This window comes from Agrilus planipennis, unplaced genomic scaffold (genome assembly GCF_000699045.2).
Source record: "Agrilus planipennis isolate EAB-ADULT unplaced genomic scaffold, Apla_2.0 scaffold88, whole genome shotgun sequence".
Taxonomy (NCBI): Eukaryota; Metazoa; Arthropoda; class Insecta; order Coleoptera; family Buprestidae; genus Agrilus; species Agrilus planipennis.
Window position 1 is genome coordinate 381625 of NW_020438872.1, and position 18828 is coordinate 400452.

Below are 18828 nucleotides of genomic sequence, written 5' to 3' on the forward strand. Positions count from 1 at the left end.
TTGTGAGAATTCAGTCTCATTATATGGAGATTTTTATGCTTTATTGTATAAGTTTGTCAACATGGAAAAGTACAAATATTGCATTACACCGACTTCTAGCCTGGAGTACACAATTTTAATATTGTGTTTTGCAGTGGGGCTGTATCCACACTGCTTACGTTTGCGCGTCAAAAGTCGCGCGTTATAACAATATCGCAAAATTCTTTGCTAGCATGTCCAGTGTCAACTCGGGGAAAATACAATGAGTTTTTTATTTTTTTTTATATAAGATTATTCCTTTTAAATCCGCACAGCCATTACATACCGAGTGAACGCAAAAAACTATCGTTGTCTTTATTTATTTAACCGATTTATTTCGAACAACGTATGTATGTTTGATACACTTCTAGTACTTGTTTTTTTTGAAACTGGACATTAGCAAGAAATGACAATAATTGATAAGAATATATCAACCGATTCAAGATTACTAAAGATTCAGAAACTAGGGTGAGAGCAGCAGCTTTTCATTTCGTAGATCTTTTTAGTAATTTGACGCACTTCGCAGTGCTTACTTTGTCCTCTGATATGTCGCTTCACCTTTCATGCCGCTGTAAAACCCGTTTTTATTACAACAGCGCTAAATTCTAATGAACAGTACATTACACTGTAGTTAGGGAAATCCCGTATGACAATTTAATAAAATTACATTCAAAAGCATTGCATGCAACGAATGTTAAACTACTACATTTTCGATTGTTTGGAGTTAAAAAAATCTGTTCTGCGAACCGATTAATTTTAGCTGTTGTAATCAAAGCAGATTTTGAACCGGGTATGGAATCGTGGCGCGGTCTCAACACAAAAATGATATCATTGTTAATTGCCAATTAAGAGAAGAGATTTTGTTCGGAAATAATGTTAGAAACAGTGCGATTATTTTTGAAAATATTTTAAATCTAACCGTTTATGTGACAATAATAGCAAATATTAAATATTGTAACTACACGTATATTTGTGCTAACCGACAATTACTAACGCAAAAATTTCTATGATTTTTTTAACCCGGATAAATAGACGATTTTAACTACGCAATATATTATTATATTAGTTTTGTTATTCCCGGAAGTTTTTTTGTACAATTTGTACCTCAAAATACGAGTTTGATAGAAAGATATGCCCTATTTATATTGCACATTTTGGTACAACTTTTTTGTAATTTTTCATTCATTATTCAACAGATTTATTTTCAAAAAGTAGGAAAACAAATTGGGTAAAATTAAATGCGGATATTAATTAAAAACTTCATTTGCCTATGCTACCTATGTATATCACAGTTTAGAGACCCGTGTCTGCGCTATATAGTGGTGATAAAATTTGTAGTTTCAGAATAAAGAATAATGTTTGGCTAGGTAGTTAGGTGCTATGTGGTTAACTGAATTTCCATTAAGTTTCTGAAAAAAAAGGCCATTGAATAATGAATTAAATAAAATATTTTTTGGCTTTCGTTTGTGCGACGTTTTTTTGGCTATTGAAAATATAAAAATTTAATCAATTTATCAATCGGAAAATTGATGAAATCGCAAAAGAGATAAAGTTCGTGACACAAGAAGGCCTCGACCCGATCCCTTCATGTCAGAGATTGACCAACCTGGACTCTTATCCTAATGCTAAATTTATAGTGAAATTTAATTTTTCTTACATTAAGTTATTGCATGAATTACAGTTTATGAGGTACTGTACTTTCTAATATACTGTACATTTATCTTTGTTGCATTCATTCATTTTAAATATTAATCACCTTTATCAAAACAGATAGAATAGGTATGAGTATATAATGTAATCAATAATAGCTTCATCATAATAATGGAATGTTTTGTCACAACAATATTTGAGCTATAGCCCTGCGAATCGTCGGGCGAACCTGTGGGCCATCAACAGAGTAGGAACAAAGCTAGGAACGAATTCTTTTTTTTCCTCTTCATTTAGTACATGCTTTTAATATAAGTACTTAAATAATACCGACGACGACTTCCGCGTGTGTACTCGTACACATAATACTTTTAATTAACACTCGTTCTGATAAAACTTAACACTTCGTGAAAAGAGGGGCAAAAAGCTCGGTTCTCTGCTTTGGCTTCTGCTCTGGTATATCTTTCGCCCGTAACACAACAACTACACATGAAGAGAAAGTAACCAATTAAGAATATGTACTATTTTACACTTATGCTAGAATTCTACACAACACACAAAGAGATAATAATTCTTATAGATAGTGGTACATAATCCATAATAATCATCGTTTAAGATTAAAAAAGCTGCATATAAGAGTACTGGGCTTATTCAAATTGAAGCTAAGAAAGGTAAATAAGCGATGTTGACAGAAATAACATTATATTTGAAATTGATCGTTGTTCTAAGTGTGGAGTTAGCCTACGCGAGTTTCGATTTAGGCCAGTATATAACCGGTTATATTAAATGAGGATTAGTACAGATAAGACTGCACTCTGTTCACTGGTACATTTTTTTTCAAACGTGAACACATCTCTGATTTTTTTTTTCTTACTTACTCTCGATTTATTCTAAGTTCTCACTCTTCTTCTTTTCTCTACGTTTACATTCATCAACAATTTTTAACGATTTTTGTAGAACAACAATTGGGTATCGAACAAGTATTTTTTTTTTTTAATATACTTATATAGGAATTAGTTAGGTACAAAGATCAAATATGCAGGTATTGGTATGATGAGTTCCCTTCGATATTGTCTTTGAATTAACAAAAAGTACCGATACATGTTCAATTACCTAGATGATATAGTATGTATTGTATTGGAAATGTAATTGTAATAACTAATAATTGTGTTTGAGTTTAGGCTCGTTCGTGTAAAACGTGATTGTGATTATTGTGCATCGATGATCGAATTATAAACGAAAAACGAATGCGATTATTATTTTATTTTATTACTCCGGTTGGATACTTTTGTTTTAGCGAGTTCGTTTTATATTATTTAAATAAAAACCTTTGAAACAACACCGAGTTAATGAATAATGAAAGCTCACTGTTCCTCTTTTATTACAATGAGACATAAAACTTTATACAACTTGAGATACCTACGCAAATAAGTCGCTTGATGGGTAAGGAAAGGGTGGTCGACGTCTCTTAATTAGTCTAAGAGGTGTGTGTGTGTATAGGTGTGTGTATTTTTACACGTCAAAACTGAAAATTCGACATCAACCTACTTTTTTTTTTTTTGAAAAACTTTATCCGCCCAACGCACCGAGCTTTTATATCGTCGTCAATTATCCTAACTATTATTGCCCGTCCCATAATCTTAAATGTGCGTTTCGCCATATAACCGAACCAATTGTTAGTATGAACACAATTCGCTCCTTACAATACGTGTTTTTGTACACCTAATATTACTATAATATTATATCGAACCTCAGTACGAGAGTTTAGAAAAATAAAGTGCATTTCGAGTGGAAGTTGTCGGTAAGTAACGCGTTAAGACGCTTGCGCGAAACCGCTTGTGCTGTAAGTGACCTACTGAGCGACTTACTGGACAAACGCTACACGAAACATGACATGAAACCAACGCTTTAGACCTAGAAATCATTCTTTTGTTTTGTTGCGTTTCATTTTCCTTGCATACCATTCCGTACTTTTTTTGAAGGGAGAAATTCGCGTTTGTACTTTTATCATTGTATAGAATGCAATTATTTGGAAGTGTGTTGCTTTGTTTTTTATTTTTTTTTTTTACGAGACAGAAGGTTTCATGTACATTGCAGATACATGCATTTGGCCGATTGAGTGAAAAAAGATCTAGGTCTAGAGCTACCATAAAGAATGGGAAGAACTAAATCAAAACAAAAAGATAAGTATAAAGAAAATTTTAATCGCTTTTTCACATTAAGGCAGACTGCTTCAACCAAAATAAAAATGACAAAATAAAAAATTACTTAGCTATAAATAACTAAAACTAAATCAAAAGTAATAAGCCGAAGAAAAACATCCATCTGCTGTCTTACGTGCAATTTAAGCCAAAAAGTTCTACTATAGTTGTCAACCTTATCAGTTGTTAACAGAAAATTTACATGAATTACCTTCGAATTAATATAATAAATATATGTGAGAAGAACTTCTTCGTTTAAGAAACACGTGCAAGAAGTCGATGGAACAGGCAGACAGTTTTCTTCAATTTATGAAACAGAAAATAAAAAAAAATAAAAACTCGACTCTGAAAAGAACCTGATTCACTTTGCCTGGCATGTCCAATAGAAACCAATTAATTAGATAAGAGAAGAAAGAAATAGATATCAATTAATAAATAAATAAGGTCTTGCCAAAGCGTTGCATACCGTTGCGATGATCGATGATAGAACAGATGTTTCAATAATAATAATAATAGTAGTAGTAGTACTACCTAGTACTTTATAGAACCATTACAAAAATTAATTAATTGTGTGTGTACTTCCGCAACGAAATAAATAGTAATAACAGTTAGAAAAGGCTGAAAGGAAAGCGAAAAGAAAAAACACGGAAATTAGGTAAAGTGCTAAAGACTTAACCATAAAAACACAAAACACACTAATAAGAGAGAGAGAGAGAGAGATTCGGCGGAACTGAAAGGCGAGCACGGGTTTTATCTTCCTTGTTTTCTTTTTACATATGTATAATTGTATATCTTATTTGGAACGGTATTTTTTTTTCTATAAGCGTACGCCCTGTGTTGTGTTTCTGTTGGATAAGTGTGAACCCAGGCTGCCTCCCTCCCCGCTAATCCAAAGACAACAGCCATGCCCCGATACCGCCGGAAGAAGCCAGCCGCATTCGAACCAACCGACTTCTACACGTGCGCAACGGGAATTGGTTGCATTGCTACTAGTTACATAATAACATATATATATATATAAATTACACAAACACTACATATAAATACATTTCAAATGATCTCTAAGTCAACTTATCAAATACGAAAAATAAATTACTACACAGAATAATCATTATTATTATTTTCTAGTGCGTCATCTTCGATAATACCCCATGTAATAATAATATATTATTATACTCATCCTTCATATACAATAATTATGTGAGTTGTTTCTTTTTTTTTTTAAAGGTATATGGGGAAAAGAGACTAAAGAAAATTTGTAAAGTACGTCGGTAAAAAAAAACGCGAATGCACTTTTTGACTAGTTTCGTAACTTATATAAGTACTAAGTAACCGTGGCGAGGGGGTTGCTGTTACGCTTCTCCCCTTGCCACAAGTCGACGACCCATGCGGCACTCCCTCTTCCGCCTAGTTCACTCAACTAAACAGGAAAACCAAACATCTCAAATAGCATAATAGAATAATAATTAATTGATCAATAAATACTAAATTAGAGGAATGAGGAAGAGGCGGACAGGGAGGCGGCATGGGTCGCGGTGTCTACACTTCACGGTAGCGGCGTTTCGCCGCTTTTCTATGTGGTCTTACTCTTGTTGGTCTTAAAGCTGACCTGCAGCACTCGATTACCGAGCGTGTAGCCGTTTAGGGACTGGATCGCGACAACTGCTTCGTCATAATTCGTCATCGTCACGAAGCCGAAACCTTTGCATTTATTTGTCTGTAGGTCTCTAATTACCTTAACGCTCTGGACGGCGCCGAACGGACCAAAAAGCTGCCACAATACGTTCTCTTCCGTTTCCGGTGCCAAATTATAAACGAATATACACCATCCGGAGCCATTCATTGCGTTCCCAGGTAGCATCGAATTGGCCAATAGGTCCCCGGCCAGCGGAGAATACCTAAATACATCGTACCATTTCAGTATCACATCAATTCGAAATTACAGATAGCCATCAATTCTAATTTTAACTGTATAGAGAGGAGTACATAACAGAGTAACACAAAAAAAAAAAAACGAACCTAAATCGACCTGTGGGATGGTGTATCGGTCCTGCAAAGCGCCTGGTTGCTTGTGGTGTCAAATAAGCTGCTAGGGGTGGGATAGCCTTATTATTGTTACTAGGATTGTTAGCAAACTTAACAGTAATGGGTTCCGTGGACCCTTTGGGGATGGTTCCATTTAGTTCTTGAATTGCACGTTCAGCCTCCATACGCTGATCGAATCTTATAAATCCGACCCCTTTCGACAGGCCTATAAAACAAAATATGAAGCTTCGTCCAGGTAAAACGTCTCTATTAAATCTGACACTATCCAATATAAAATGCAATGATACATTTATTTAGTCAGTTGCCTGAAGAACAACAACTAGAATTTAATATTATAATGTCACTAAGTACCATACGACAATTTAAAAATAAACTTAAAATGCTATGAATAGTTTGCTTATTAGCGTTAGTGAATTTCTTTGAAGTCTTCAAGCTACCTTTGAAATGAGTAATTACTGTTTGTTACTTTACTTTTGAAAGCAAAACCGTTATTGAAACGATTAATTTAATACCATGTAACAGTTTTGCTAACTTATCTTAGGAACAACTATTAACAAGTCATACCTACACAGAAAATTAATTAATTTTAATATACTGTATATTATTCAATTATTTTAAAATAGGTATAACTCATTATTTTTTCTTTTCCAATATTAAATTTGGTGTGTAGTTATGAGCATGTGTATATGCATGTGTTTTGTAGTGGATGCTCTGCTTGTTGTAAAATAATAACAAAAAAAATGCAACATAAGAAAAACAAAAAGAAAACAATAAAATAAAACAAAATCAATTAGTAACATGCTAAAACTTGAAAAAAAAAATAAAAAAAAAACATTAACAGATAAATGTTGTAATAACAATACAACCGTCATTTGCTTTCGGGGGTTCATACAGACATGTTTATGAAATTTTGTAAATGTTTTAAAATTTTTAAAACTAGAACAGTTAACGAGAGAAAATAATTAAAAAATCGTCTTTCGACAGCCTAAACAGAACAACCAAATTGTGATTGATTGGATTATATTGTGAGTGTTTCTAGTGGCGTGTTACAAAAAAAAAAGGGGTAGTACGTACCAGTTAAATTCTCTCCAGCCCCCGTGACAAATTGACGTACTAAGAAAGAGAAGAGAATAATAACGCAAAAGTATAAGCATTTCAACATAAATAATCAACAAAATCACAAGGCGGTATTTACTTAACTATAATTACTATTTGATTTTTTAAAATTTAAATATCGCAAGAAAATATAAACCTTAAATTTTGATAATTGTTAATTTTGTTTATTATAATGTAATTTATAAACCCGCCCTTCTAATTTTATATTTAATTAATTAGGAATATTTGTATGTAATCGATTTATTTTATTCCTAGTTCTAGTCCTCTAAAAACCCCAAATTTCTATAAATTATAGAAACAATAATAGTTAAATACAAATACCGCCACGTTTCAGAAATAATTTAGGTAAAAAATTCACTACATAACAAATAATATTAAATGAAGCTACAATGATAATTAAAACAAAAAATAATAATTAACATAATGAAAATCGCTTAATAATAATAATTGTGTTAATGTATTTTGTATGTATTTGTTTTTCGAAATGTGAAATGTACTATTCCACACTTTTGTTCAACTTGCAGTATGCAGAAATTAAATTCAATTGTTTACTTTCAACGAAATCGAAAGCTAAGGTTCAACTTTTACAAATTGCAAAAAACAGAGCTACTAAAGCATATTATATAAATAACTGAAAAGAAATCAACAAATAAGCTCTTTAAATTGAACAAAACTCAACGGCGGAGTAAGAAAAAAAATAAAAGAACTGTATCATGGCACCAAATATAACATGGGCTAGTAAAGGACCATGTATAAAAAAGTTCGTCGCGTTAAAAAATTAAATTTATAAAACTGAAAGTATTCACGAGTTGAAGAGCTTTTTAAATAATGAAACACAAGAAGCTACGATGATAAATAGATAAGAAGAACAAGAAGAAGAAAACACTAACCGGTTATATTGTCGCACAAAATGCGAGATGTTATAATACGTCCATATGGGCTAAAGAGTGCTTCCAAGTCTTGTTGGGTCATGTTCTTGGGCAGTCCTGATACGTACAGGTTGGCACCCTTAATTGCTTCTGAACTAGGCCGTGCATATGATACCTGAAAGCACGAAAAGTTTTTTAAAACTTTTTGAAGTGCCCCGGTAGTTATTAATTTTGTTGGGAGCAATTTACACGTTTCCAAGAAATAGTACGCAGATATAAATTTAGAAAAGAACTAAAATAGAAATGAAATATGCGAATAAGTTATAAATACGAGATACAAATAATTTAATTAAGAATGTTATTTTTATCCAACTTTTTCTTGATACTCGGGAAAGTCCGAGGGTGTCGCGTGAGATAAAAGATGGCAAGTAAATTCCAAGCTAAATGTTATACCCCGATAATTAATCAAGTTAGAAGATGTTTTCAATACCGGGCTTGACCTGCATACTTGGCACCAGTTTGAATGTATTTTAATTGCTTACATCAATCGCTACTTTTGCTTCAGTTATTGTGGTTACACAACGTTACATACTTTACATAAAACTTATTTGAAAATTACACAAATATGTAACACAAAAGTATCCGTGTGCAAGCAATTAAAAATTGTATAATCCACGTACGGAAATACAATTTCGATTATCGCTATCATACCTTGATTGTTTTATTTTGTAACCGCAAACCATTGAGTGTGTTGATTGCTTTCTCGGCATCTTCTGGTCTGTGATAATTAACAAAACCATATCCTAAACTTTGACCTGCCAAAGAAATAGAACAAAAAAATAATTAACTCACAACTTTATACTACAATTATATAAAAACAGTACGGATGGCATGCATGAAGTTGAGTGGTGCTTAGTATATCAGCACTCCAATTGAAATATGTAAAAATGTGAGTAGTCTCAAACATGTGAGTGTCTGCTCTCTTTTTCTGAGTAATTATTCGCGCTAATGAGTGCCTAACTTTAAAAAATAGGAGTCTCGTTGGTAAGCAGACTTAACTTCGCCAATTGTGAATATTTAGAGACTTCTAGAGTTGATACTCAAGGAGCGAGTAGAAAGAGTGTTTCACTCACATGCTTGAGATTCTACTCACATTTTCAAGCATTTCAAATGGAGTGATATATCTCCCTGTATCCGTATACAATGAGTTTCTTTTTCTAAAACGGTTAAGGATTCTGGGTTCATTTTAGTATCAGACGAGTCCTGAAGATGTCTACAGAAATCGAGGACGAAACATGACAGGGTGTGAATCCAGAATCCTAAACTTTAGAGTCCAGACAAGGCGCCGGAAGCTTACGAACCTATACCGTTTCTGTTATCAATCAAAAGCAAAAAAAATAAAATTTAGGTCAGAAACATCTCTATATTGTAATGTAGCGTAGGTACATAGGCATATGCCTCTATGTGGTCGCTTTATATAAATATAAAGAGCTACACCGTTTAATATCCACGGTGGTGAATCAATACACTCTAATTCGGGCGCGTTCCACGAGAGGCGCTCTCTTGGTAGTGAAAAATGCCGCCCCCGAAGTACATACAAGCAACATTAAATGGAACCTATATACAATGTATATAACGGCAACATACACATTAACGTGCAATACAAATACTTTGAAGAGTACAAGCAACCGGTATCGATTAAAAGCTCAGCATTGTAGTCCCTTTTTAGAAATTAATTCTGATACAGCAAAAAATTCATTTCGACATTTCTAAAAAAAAAAGTTTAATTAAAAAAGAAACTCATTGAAACATACTTATTAATAGGATTTATTAAACTTAGTTTAAAGCAGGGATCTCATCAACTGGCCACAAATAGTTCTGTTTATATCATAACCCAAATTCCAAAAACTAATATCGGTAATTCGTATCGGCGCTGACGCAAAATTCAATGTTTATTTTTTTGACGAGTATAAATAAAATGAGGAAAAGATGTACTCGACAAGCAATAAAAAGAATGTGGGAAAAAAATAACCGATATCATAAAATAGCCGCTGTACTATAATAGAGCAGTTTATGTTAATCAGGATGTGGCATAATAAGCCAAAATTAAAGTTTTTAATTCAATTACGTATTGTTTACGAAAACTAACGCTGTCTACGTAAATACTCTTCTTTTTTTAAAAACATAAAAGTATTATTATTATTTATTTATGTAGCGCCTAAAATATATTTAATATCTTTACATACAAATAGGTAACTAAAATGGTCACATCGCGATTTCTGTGTGCAGTACACATGTGTATGATGGGTTGTACAAATGTAACATGTCTCAACAGATTATATTTTATTTATTATAACTAGTAACCGTTTGGCAAATTGACTTTTTACAATAAAAAAACATTTTGTATTTGATTAGAGCCCATTTGTAGACCAGGATAAGATAATGTACAGTAGGGTGTGTCAAAAAAGTGTAACTTTCGATATTTTTAATGTTTAATTTTACTTCAAAATAAAATGCCTCTAGCATTTAAATATTTTATATCTAGGAAATGATAGAGTTCAGAAAAACTAGTATTCAGTAGTTTTGTGGAATTGTCGACTTCATAAAGTTAACCCCCCTAAAAAATTTTCTATAGAAATTAATTCCTTGAAAAACGACCTGTGGCAGAATTTACTAATATTGAACTATTTGAATAAGACAATAATTTTTAACAATGTTGTCCCTAAAGTAAGGGCTGGCTACATCTCCAGGGATAACATTTTCTTTAATATGACTCAATTATTTATTTATTCTGAGTCCTTTTTTTTCGACACACTCTAATGTACAGAGCGTAAGTGTCGCAGTGCTTCTTAAGATTGTTACAAGGCGCTTGCGTACTATTGCTTACCTAAGTTAGAAGGAAGGGAAGCCTCACCTGTGACTTTATCCCTAATTAACTTGCAACTTTCAACTTCTCCTATACTAGAGAACAGAGATCTAATTTCTTCTTGCGTCATTGTCTGAGGTAAATAATTAACAATGAGATTTGTTTTTGACTCCTCCTGACCGCCGCCCTGTCCACCACTGCCGCCATTTTGTTGGCCCACTACTCCAGCATCCAAGCCGTTTGACATCATATTTATTGGTCCTATGTTACCTTTCTTAAAGAAGTTTTAATAAATTAAAATTGAGAAAACGATGTTGGACGAAAACTGACTAGAATTTCTTCAGATATTCAGAGTAATGCGACTAAAATCTGGAAAAGAGAAAAATAATTACCATTTTAAAATCAAAAAACAGATACATTGGTACTATCAGATCATATCCCTAAAATTTAACTTGCCACAAACACCTGTTATACACATATTCATTAGATAGTAGCAATTCTTTTAGCTGATCACCCTATATACATATAAGAAAAACGAATCAATTTGAAACTTTCTACATTTTTTATGCATGTAGTATGCATGCAGTAATTATACCCATAAAAAAGATCAAATAACACTTGCAGAAATGGTTCAGGTTGTTAATTATACTGTGTGTATTGATGGTCATTGCATGACCAAAATTTTGATATGAATATATTTATTGTGATTTCTCAAGTAAATATGCTTGCAAATACATTATCAATCATTAATGTAAGGGTTTCTGCTATTATATTTGTTATTTATATATTATATTCAAAAAAGGGGTACATTAAATGTACCTACTCCCATTTAAAAAAATATAATGCAGGCATAAAGGAGAAAAAAGAAAATGTGGATAAGTACTTTAAAGCATTAACAGGTAATACTAAAATGTGGAAATGATCTGTAAATCTACTTAGGTTCCATTATATTTTTGTGGCTTGCTACTTCCTTGTAACCTAGAACACATCAATATGAAATTCAGTGTAAATTTAGACCACTGTCTATTTTTGGATTTAGAAGTATATACAAAACCTTAATATCCATGAACATATTGTTGCGTCTCAGGAAAATTAAAAATTCGTAAATTACTGGATGTATATTTCGTTTTTTGTAAAAAGGGCCAATTTTTAACTGTAAATAATGGTAATGTTTTAATAATTTCCAGTATAAATGGAATAACACTATAAAGTAACAACATTTGTAGTACCTACAGCTGTTATTCTTTGAACAAATGAAGAGCAATGAAAACAAAATAATTGAATGTATGTAAACAAACAAACAGGCTATGTTCTACTATCTTTCAACCCCTTATCAGAATTACCTGGTGCCAACTAGTTAATGCAACAACTGGCCAGTGAAACATTTTTAATGATAACTAAAGTACTGTCTGCATTCAAATAATTTTAATTAACTATAGGTAAGTATCTTTAATAAAACATTATTGTGGGTGACGCTTAACGCTGACACGACACATTTAATTTACCTACCTAACAGGCAGCAATTCATGAAAGCATCCACAAAAACATGAAAGAAATGAAGCACCCGCGAAAATTATAAATTCCGTTATAATAAATAAATTAAACACAAAATGAAATAAAAAAAGTAAACTAAACGAAAGTTCTCTCGCGCTAAATACTCTCACTATTCACACTGCCATGACTGTAACATAATAACGTGTGGGTTTGGCCAAAAGCTAGGCCCCTCATTTTTACGCGTGCGTAGTAAATAATAACGCTTTAAAAACTTAAAGCCTGTTAAAAGTAGATTTTTAAATAAATATTTCCTTTTTTAAAAAAATATGGCTACTTTGTATCAACAAAAGTTTTAAAAAACATATTTTCAATTTATAGGTTAGGTTTGATGTTTCTTTTGTTTCTTTTACATATTCAGGAACATTAACAATATACTTTACTTTACCTTTAATTTTTCTTTTTGGAATTAAGCCTGAGTTATTATTTCACTTTTTCTATATAAAAAAGCACAAATTACATCCCCACACATTAATTATTTACATTACTTCTAATAAGAAAGTACCTACATAATTTAAACTAACAATAAAACAGCATACTGTATGTAGGAATGTACAGTCCCAGGCAAAAATTCTTGAGAGTATGGTTTGAAGTAAATACTTGAATAAGTAATATGTATATGAAAAACCGAACTATACTTTAAAAATTTTTCTAATACAAGGCAATTAATATTTACTGTAGGGAAGAATACCCACCCTTTTTATTATTCGTCCAGCACCACACACTATTGTACGCTTTTATATATATGGCACGTGCCACAAAATTAGGGGTGAATACCACTGTTGCCAAAACGTCTTTTAAAGATGGTATTAGTGAAATTTAACGAATAAGTTCAGCCTTATCAGTTATAAGTAAACTTATTCTGAGATATTATATCTTAATGTTCTTCATAAATGTAATAAAACTGTAAAAAAATTAAAAAAAGAATTAAAAGACGTTTACTATAGTTTAACGAAAATTCAGTGTTTATCGCTGTTTTCTCGTTGCAGTTGTTTCCTTGAGTTTTAAACGTTTTCTGTATTTGTAAAAAAATGTTCTTAGTTGTTTTGTGTTTATTATTCGTTTTTCAAATAAATGTATTAAACGTATTTATGAGTTCTTTTTTTATTGTTATTGAAACTTTTAATTTAAACTAAGTTGAACCAACTAATGAACGATTATATTGATCTAATTTCACAGAACAATTTGCTAGTACTTGTTAAGAAATGCTCTTGGTTTAGCATTTATTATTTATTTTTAATTTTAAATTGAACGGAGCCAACTAGTGAATGATTAGTTTCGCCTTAAATCATAGCGCACTTTGTTACTACTATTTTATCAGTTGGGCAAGTTATGTTTTATAGAGGAAATACAAGTTAATAGGTTGAATTAAGAGAATCTGCATGCGTAACAACATTTTCCTAAGCGATTTTTAAAACAAAGAAATGTTTTTGAACTTTGATCCCTTCTTAAAATAATTAAAAAAGAAGCGCAACTGCATACGAGACAAACAAAAGAATTAAAAGATAATTTCTTTTAAGTTATCTTTATTGTAAATTCTGTTTCTTTTCATAGTTAGAAAATAATTTGTGTTTGTTTTAAATTTTTTTCCCTACTCCTAGTTAATTACTGTTTTTGTATGCATGTATGAGCCATTTTCCACACAANTTGTAATTAATTATTACATATTTAATCTTGTGAATGTACAGTGCAGTACAAAAGTATATGCATGTAGACTTTACTTTTTTTCCAATGATAAGATAATATAATGTATACTTAAAGATTATTTGAAATACTAAATTACTTTTAATACCACTAGAAAGATGTCTATTTTTTTTTATTATTACAACCCCATCCTTAGTCTGCCATCTTTGATTTTAACTACAGTTCCTAGAACGACCTACTTAGATACCAGCAATAGTATACCCCAAATTCTTGACTTAATAATTTAAACTTTAATATTTTGCAATGGTTTGACGACAAATTAAAGCGAAATTGGCAAAATGATTGTTATTCTTTTAAGTTATTGTATTTAAGAAAAGTAGGGCGGACAAGGTGAAGTTATACTTTTTGTATTGACCTTAAAAAAATTAAGAAACCACACATAATAGGGTAGTTTTTATTTGAACTATTTTTTCAGATTGCAATTTTTTTTATAAAATAGTTGAAAGCTGAGTGCGATATCTTTAGATGAGGGTATTAAATAATGGAATCAAAAGCTTTTACATATGTATATATATTTTGCCAAGCTGCGTTAGTATTGATCGCGAGAACTCCCTGCTGTCAAACAACCCCGCCAACCAAGCCAGCCAGTTTGTGATCATTATCATATATGTATCCAACATAAAGAGATCGAAACATTAATAAGTCGCCAGAATTTTTTAAACTAGCTTAAGGCACCACTTATCGCACACAAATGTAAACAAGGCCTGTTCAAAAAGGTAAAAAAAAAGTTGCGCCTCATCAATTCATGAAAGAAATAGTAAAAGTATAAGAGGGGGTATGAATGCCTTTTCTTAATAATGCCTGGCTGATTGTAAAAAGTAAGAAAACTATCGTAAAGTACCTAAAGTATGTGGTAGATAGAAAAGAAAAAGTTTAATAAAGTTTGAAAAGTGAAATATATATGTTAACTTACCGCTCTTGGTGTTCCTCTTATAAAATACACAATAGTAGATCTCAAGGGTTGGGGGTGGTAGTACTATTAAGTCCACGGAGATGTTGAATAAAGGACGTATGGTAATATCGCAGATTTTTTTAAAGTACCGTGAATAATTGAAATAGTAAACAGATAATTTAAGATTGCACTGTGAATTATAATAATCTCTAAAGTACAGATATTAAGCAACCTAGAATACGTACAACAATTACAACTGATTGGAGGAACCGTTAATAAACATTAATATAATTAATTTATACTATCGATAAATATAGACAATATTATTAGCTTTATTACGAATGTAAGCAATTATGCAAGGAATGATATTATTACATAACGTACACTACCAAACGTAACACAAGTGTTATTCAGAGAGTGCAATAACTAAATGGTGTTGCATGGTGAAGAGGGTGTCGTCCAGGGGTTGAATCCCGGTCGATATATGCGCGCGCTCGTGCCCTCTGGCCGGGGAAAAGCTACTGACGCCACCCCCATTCATACCTATTTTTTAGCATTTGCCGGTACATACTTAACACCTGACTACCGAAATAACTCTTACTTCTTGAACGGTGTTCTCGTACGCAAAGGGTATCATGTCATTCATACCCTCTCTTAGAGTTACCAGTATGGGCACCAATCATAACGAGAGACCACAATGTTTAAGCAACCCCCGGCGACAATCCACAAAGGTAGTATCATATCTTTCACAATTACTTTTCTTATCGCTCAAGTAAAGTTATAATGTTCAAAAGACGTTTTTTCTTCCCTTTTTTATAATAATTTTGTATGTAAACGCTGGTCATTTACCATTTTATTAAACATACTTTATAAAACCGCCGCACTATATATTCTCAACCACTTTATTAAGTTTATGCTACACATAAAAAGTATTTCAAAGCTTGAAAGCATTAATTTCCATATTGGTTTAATTAACTTCACCTATTAAATGTATAACATGATGGATTATATCAGAATTACATTACTTTTAAAGATATTTTGAAAACTTAACAAATATGGCGGCTTTTTATGGATTGGTACCGTTTATTTCTGATTTAAAAATTATTTGCAATTAGATGTTGGCAATACTATCTATGGAAGTAGAAGGTCATAAACATCAATGAACTATACAAGCTAGAGTACATAACCTTAGATTAAAGTTGAAAATAATGTCTCGGTGAATTGTTCTTTCTGCTTAAAATTTTAATTATTTATATCGAAATGGAACCTAATGTGGACTCAGAGGTTTTACCTCCTAAATGGAAATGTTGTCCCTATTTATTACTTATATTGGTAAGTTATTTTTCTTTCATAAATATTTGTACCTGTGAACTTGTAATATTAACTAATATAGACATAAGAAATATCCTTAACCACAGTAAAAACTACGACTAAATCTATTTAAGGACATTTCAATATTAATTAGGTCGTAAATATATATATTATTATGTCCATAAACAACATCCCCATACTTTGATATATTAGTTTTAAATTTTGAGGTTAAGAGATGTTAAAATCTTTTTACTTTTTTAATGCTTTCGTATTTATTATGATGTTCTTTACAGTCTTTTCCCAATAACTTGGATTGCTTAATGAATCTGCTGTGTCTAATTTTTACTCTTTTCATGTTAGGGTGACCAAATAGAAAAACAAGTAAACAACCCTGAAGCAAATCAGCAAGAACTTTTGGAAGTGATTGAATCTTTAATAAATTTCATTACTACCTGTGATCTCCGAACATATTCGTGTACAGAGTTGGAATTAGCTGGATCAGTCATAATTAAATCAGTGTCTTACGTTCTCAATGGTAGAATTTCTGATATTCTCAGTTTGATAGGAACCATTATTAGTTGTGCTGACAAAAACCGAATTATGTTTTCACCTCATCAATTTAGTAAACCACTGAGTGTCAGGAACTGTGTAAATTTTGTGAGAGCTCTTATGGTTGGTCTTCGTAATATAACTTGGAGTGCATCAGATGTGGAGTCAGCTGGAAAAGATTATGACCAGTTTACCTGCCTAATAATACTTTATTTGGTTCATCTCATCGACTTCAATACATACACATCAATTGCTCTTGCTAAAACATTTGTCTGTACTCTTGAAAAGCACAAGAACCAACTGACAGCAAAAGCAAAAAACACAATTTTTCTTTTTACCATTAAGAAAGTAATGCCAACACAGATGACAATAAAGCCTTACCTACATAAAGTTTATGATGCAATTATGGGGCTAGTTTCTAATCAAACCTTGGAGATATACCTCAGAGCTATAGTTAATTCTCAAACATTTTATAACTGTTCACTTTTTGTAATTATTGAAGCTTTAGTAAAATATTTTCCCGAGAATATAGTACAAAAGTATTCTTTAAGACTAGGATTATGGACTCTCATAGGCATATCCCGTCAAAGTACTGCACCCTTCGCCAAAAAGGTCGTTAAAGTCTTGCTACCAAAGATGCCATTCAACGATTACAAAGATAAGATTCATCAACATGTTTCCTTGTTTGAAGAAGTATTTCATGAGCCAAAAAAGTAAGTTAAATTATTTACAGCTTGTGAACATTGTAGCTATTTTAATTATAGTATTTATTAACAGCTAAATTGTTTTAGGAGCACATTTAGAATAAACAAACTTACTCATATATATGCTTTGGCGCTCGTCAAATATAGGAATGATTTCATGAAACTAGCTGAATCGTCAGTAAATCCTGTTGAGTTGTCTCATTTAGTAATCCTAGGAATTCAGCGTGGTTATATTAACGCTGTCAATTATTCTCCTTTGATTGAATCTTTTTTCTCCGTGGATTCATTGGAATGCTGTTCAAATAGTTTTAAAGCAATCTGTTGCTTTCCTAAGAAAATAGATTTGCTAACAGCTTGGCACTTGGAACTTTTCGGTGATTTTATTGCAAACGTTGCTATGAATGAACTTTGTTTAGTTGGGAAAGAAATGAGATACTTTTTTTCTCATTTGCTCGTTCAAATGCATATTACCCAGAACGAAGATCTGTTAGATGATTATGAAAATTTTCTTGGCTTTGTTACTGAGCTTATGTTCTCAAATATGAAGGAAAAGACAGATTTTGGAAAGGGCGTTTTAATTTATACGGCAATATCGTCAGTATTCATTAAAAAGCAGTTAAAACTTCGTTATGTGTTAACTGAAGAAGAACAAAATATAATAGAAAATGATACAGTGGTCTATTTTACTTTAGATACTATATGCGACGACGGTATCCTTCAAGCGTTAAAAAACGAATTTATTTGTAAAAACTTAAGTAATAACATAATGTTGACCTTTTTTTATGAACTGTTTTTGTTACGGCTTACAAAAGAAGGACACCAAGACATGTTAACTTGGGCGTTCAACGTTGTCGAAGAAGGCTCGTATATTCAGACAGAGAATATAATTAAAATGATTATAACTCACTTAAAGTACTTATCTACGGAAGACGTTGACTTATTTAACACTACTACAAAAGAAATCGTTAATAATATAAATAAGGACTTTGATATTAAAAAAATATTCCCTAGTTGTACTCATTTGGCTCTTCTTGCTGGCGTATATAAAGAAGGTTTCTGTACAGGAATAGATACAGAAAGTATTTTAAGCATAACTCATAAAATTATAATTGGTTTGGATTTGTTAATCAAATGCTCAAACCCTGTAGCTGCCTCCAGAGGACTGAAGAATCTCCTTGAGGGTTTCTGTTTAAGTCATCCGGAGTTGGAGTGTGCAATTCGGGTAAGTTTCTGTTTTTTTTTCTACTCTAATGTGCCTCAATATTTCTTTTTAATAGCATGGATTCGATTTTGTGGGACATGTAGCAATCAAAACCAAAGACGACGGTATTATAAGTGAATCGGTGAAAATATC

The 18828-nt window shown here is 31.9% G+C and overlaps 1 protein-coding gene across 9 annotated transcripts; it reads right to left on the bottom strand.

Annotated features, from left to right (window-relative positions):
- Nucleotides 1-15312, bottom strand: LOC108738262 (ELAV-like protein 3). Of its 9 annotated transcripts, none has more exons than XM_025978685.1 (8): nucleotides 14932-15312; nucleotides 11094-11132; nucleotides 10785-11037; nucleotides 8609-8712; nucleotides 7919-8072; nucleotides 6987-7025; nucleotides 5886-6117; nucleotides 1-5764 (listed from the first exon to the last, which is right to left on the bottom strand). In XM_025978685.1, exons 3-8 carry the CDS (start codon nucleotides 11011-11013, stop codon nucleotides 5440-5442), a joined length of 1083 nt encoding a protein of 360 aa, XP_025834470.1. In that variant the 5' UTR covers nucleotides 11014-11037; nucleotides 11094-11132; nucleotides 14932-15312; the 3' UTR covers nucleotides 1-5439. The 9 variants fall into 9 exon arrangements, with proteins under 9 accessions (XP_025834470.1, XP_025834493.1, XP_025834459.1 ...); XM_025978708.1 differs by lacking the exon at nucleotides 14932-15312 and adding an exon at nucleotides 12273-12569 and having other exon boundaries at nucleotides 1-4166; nucleotides 5602-5764; nucleotides 10785-11132; XM_025978674.1 differs by lacking the exon at nucleotides 14932-15312 and adding an exon at nucleotides 12273-12568.
- Nucleotides 15313-18828: the final 3516 nt, after the last annotated feature.

Coding starts and splice junctions, on each gene's coding strand:
- LOC108738262 (XM_025978685.1), bottom strand. CDS start 11,013: ATGATGTCAAACGGCTTGGATGCTGGAGTAGTGGGCCAACAAAATGGC. Junction 8,073..8,608: donor TACAAAATAAAACAATCAAG/GTATGATAGCGA, acceptor TCGTGCTTTCAG/GTATCATATGCACGGCCTAG. Junction 5,765..5,885: donor CATCCCACAGGTCGATTTAG/GTTCGTTTTTTT, acceptor CGATGTATTTAG/GTATTCTCCGCTGGCCGGGG.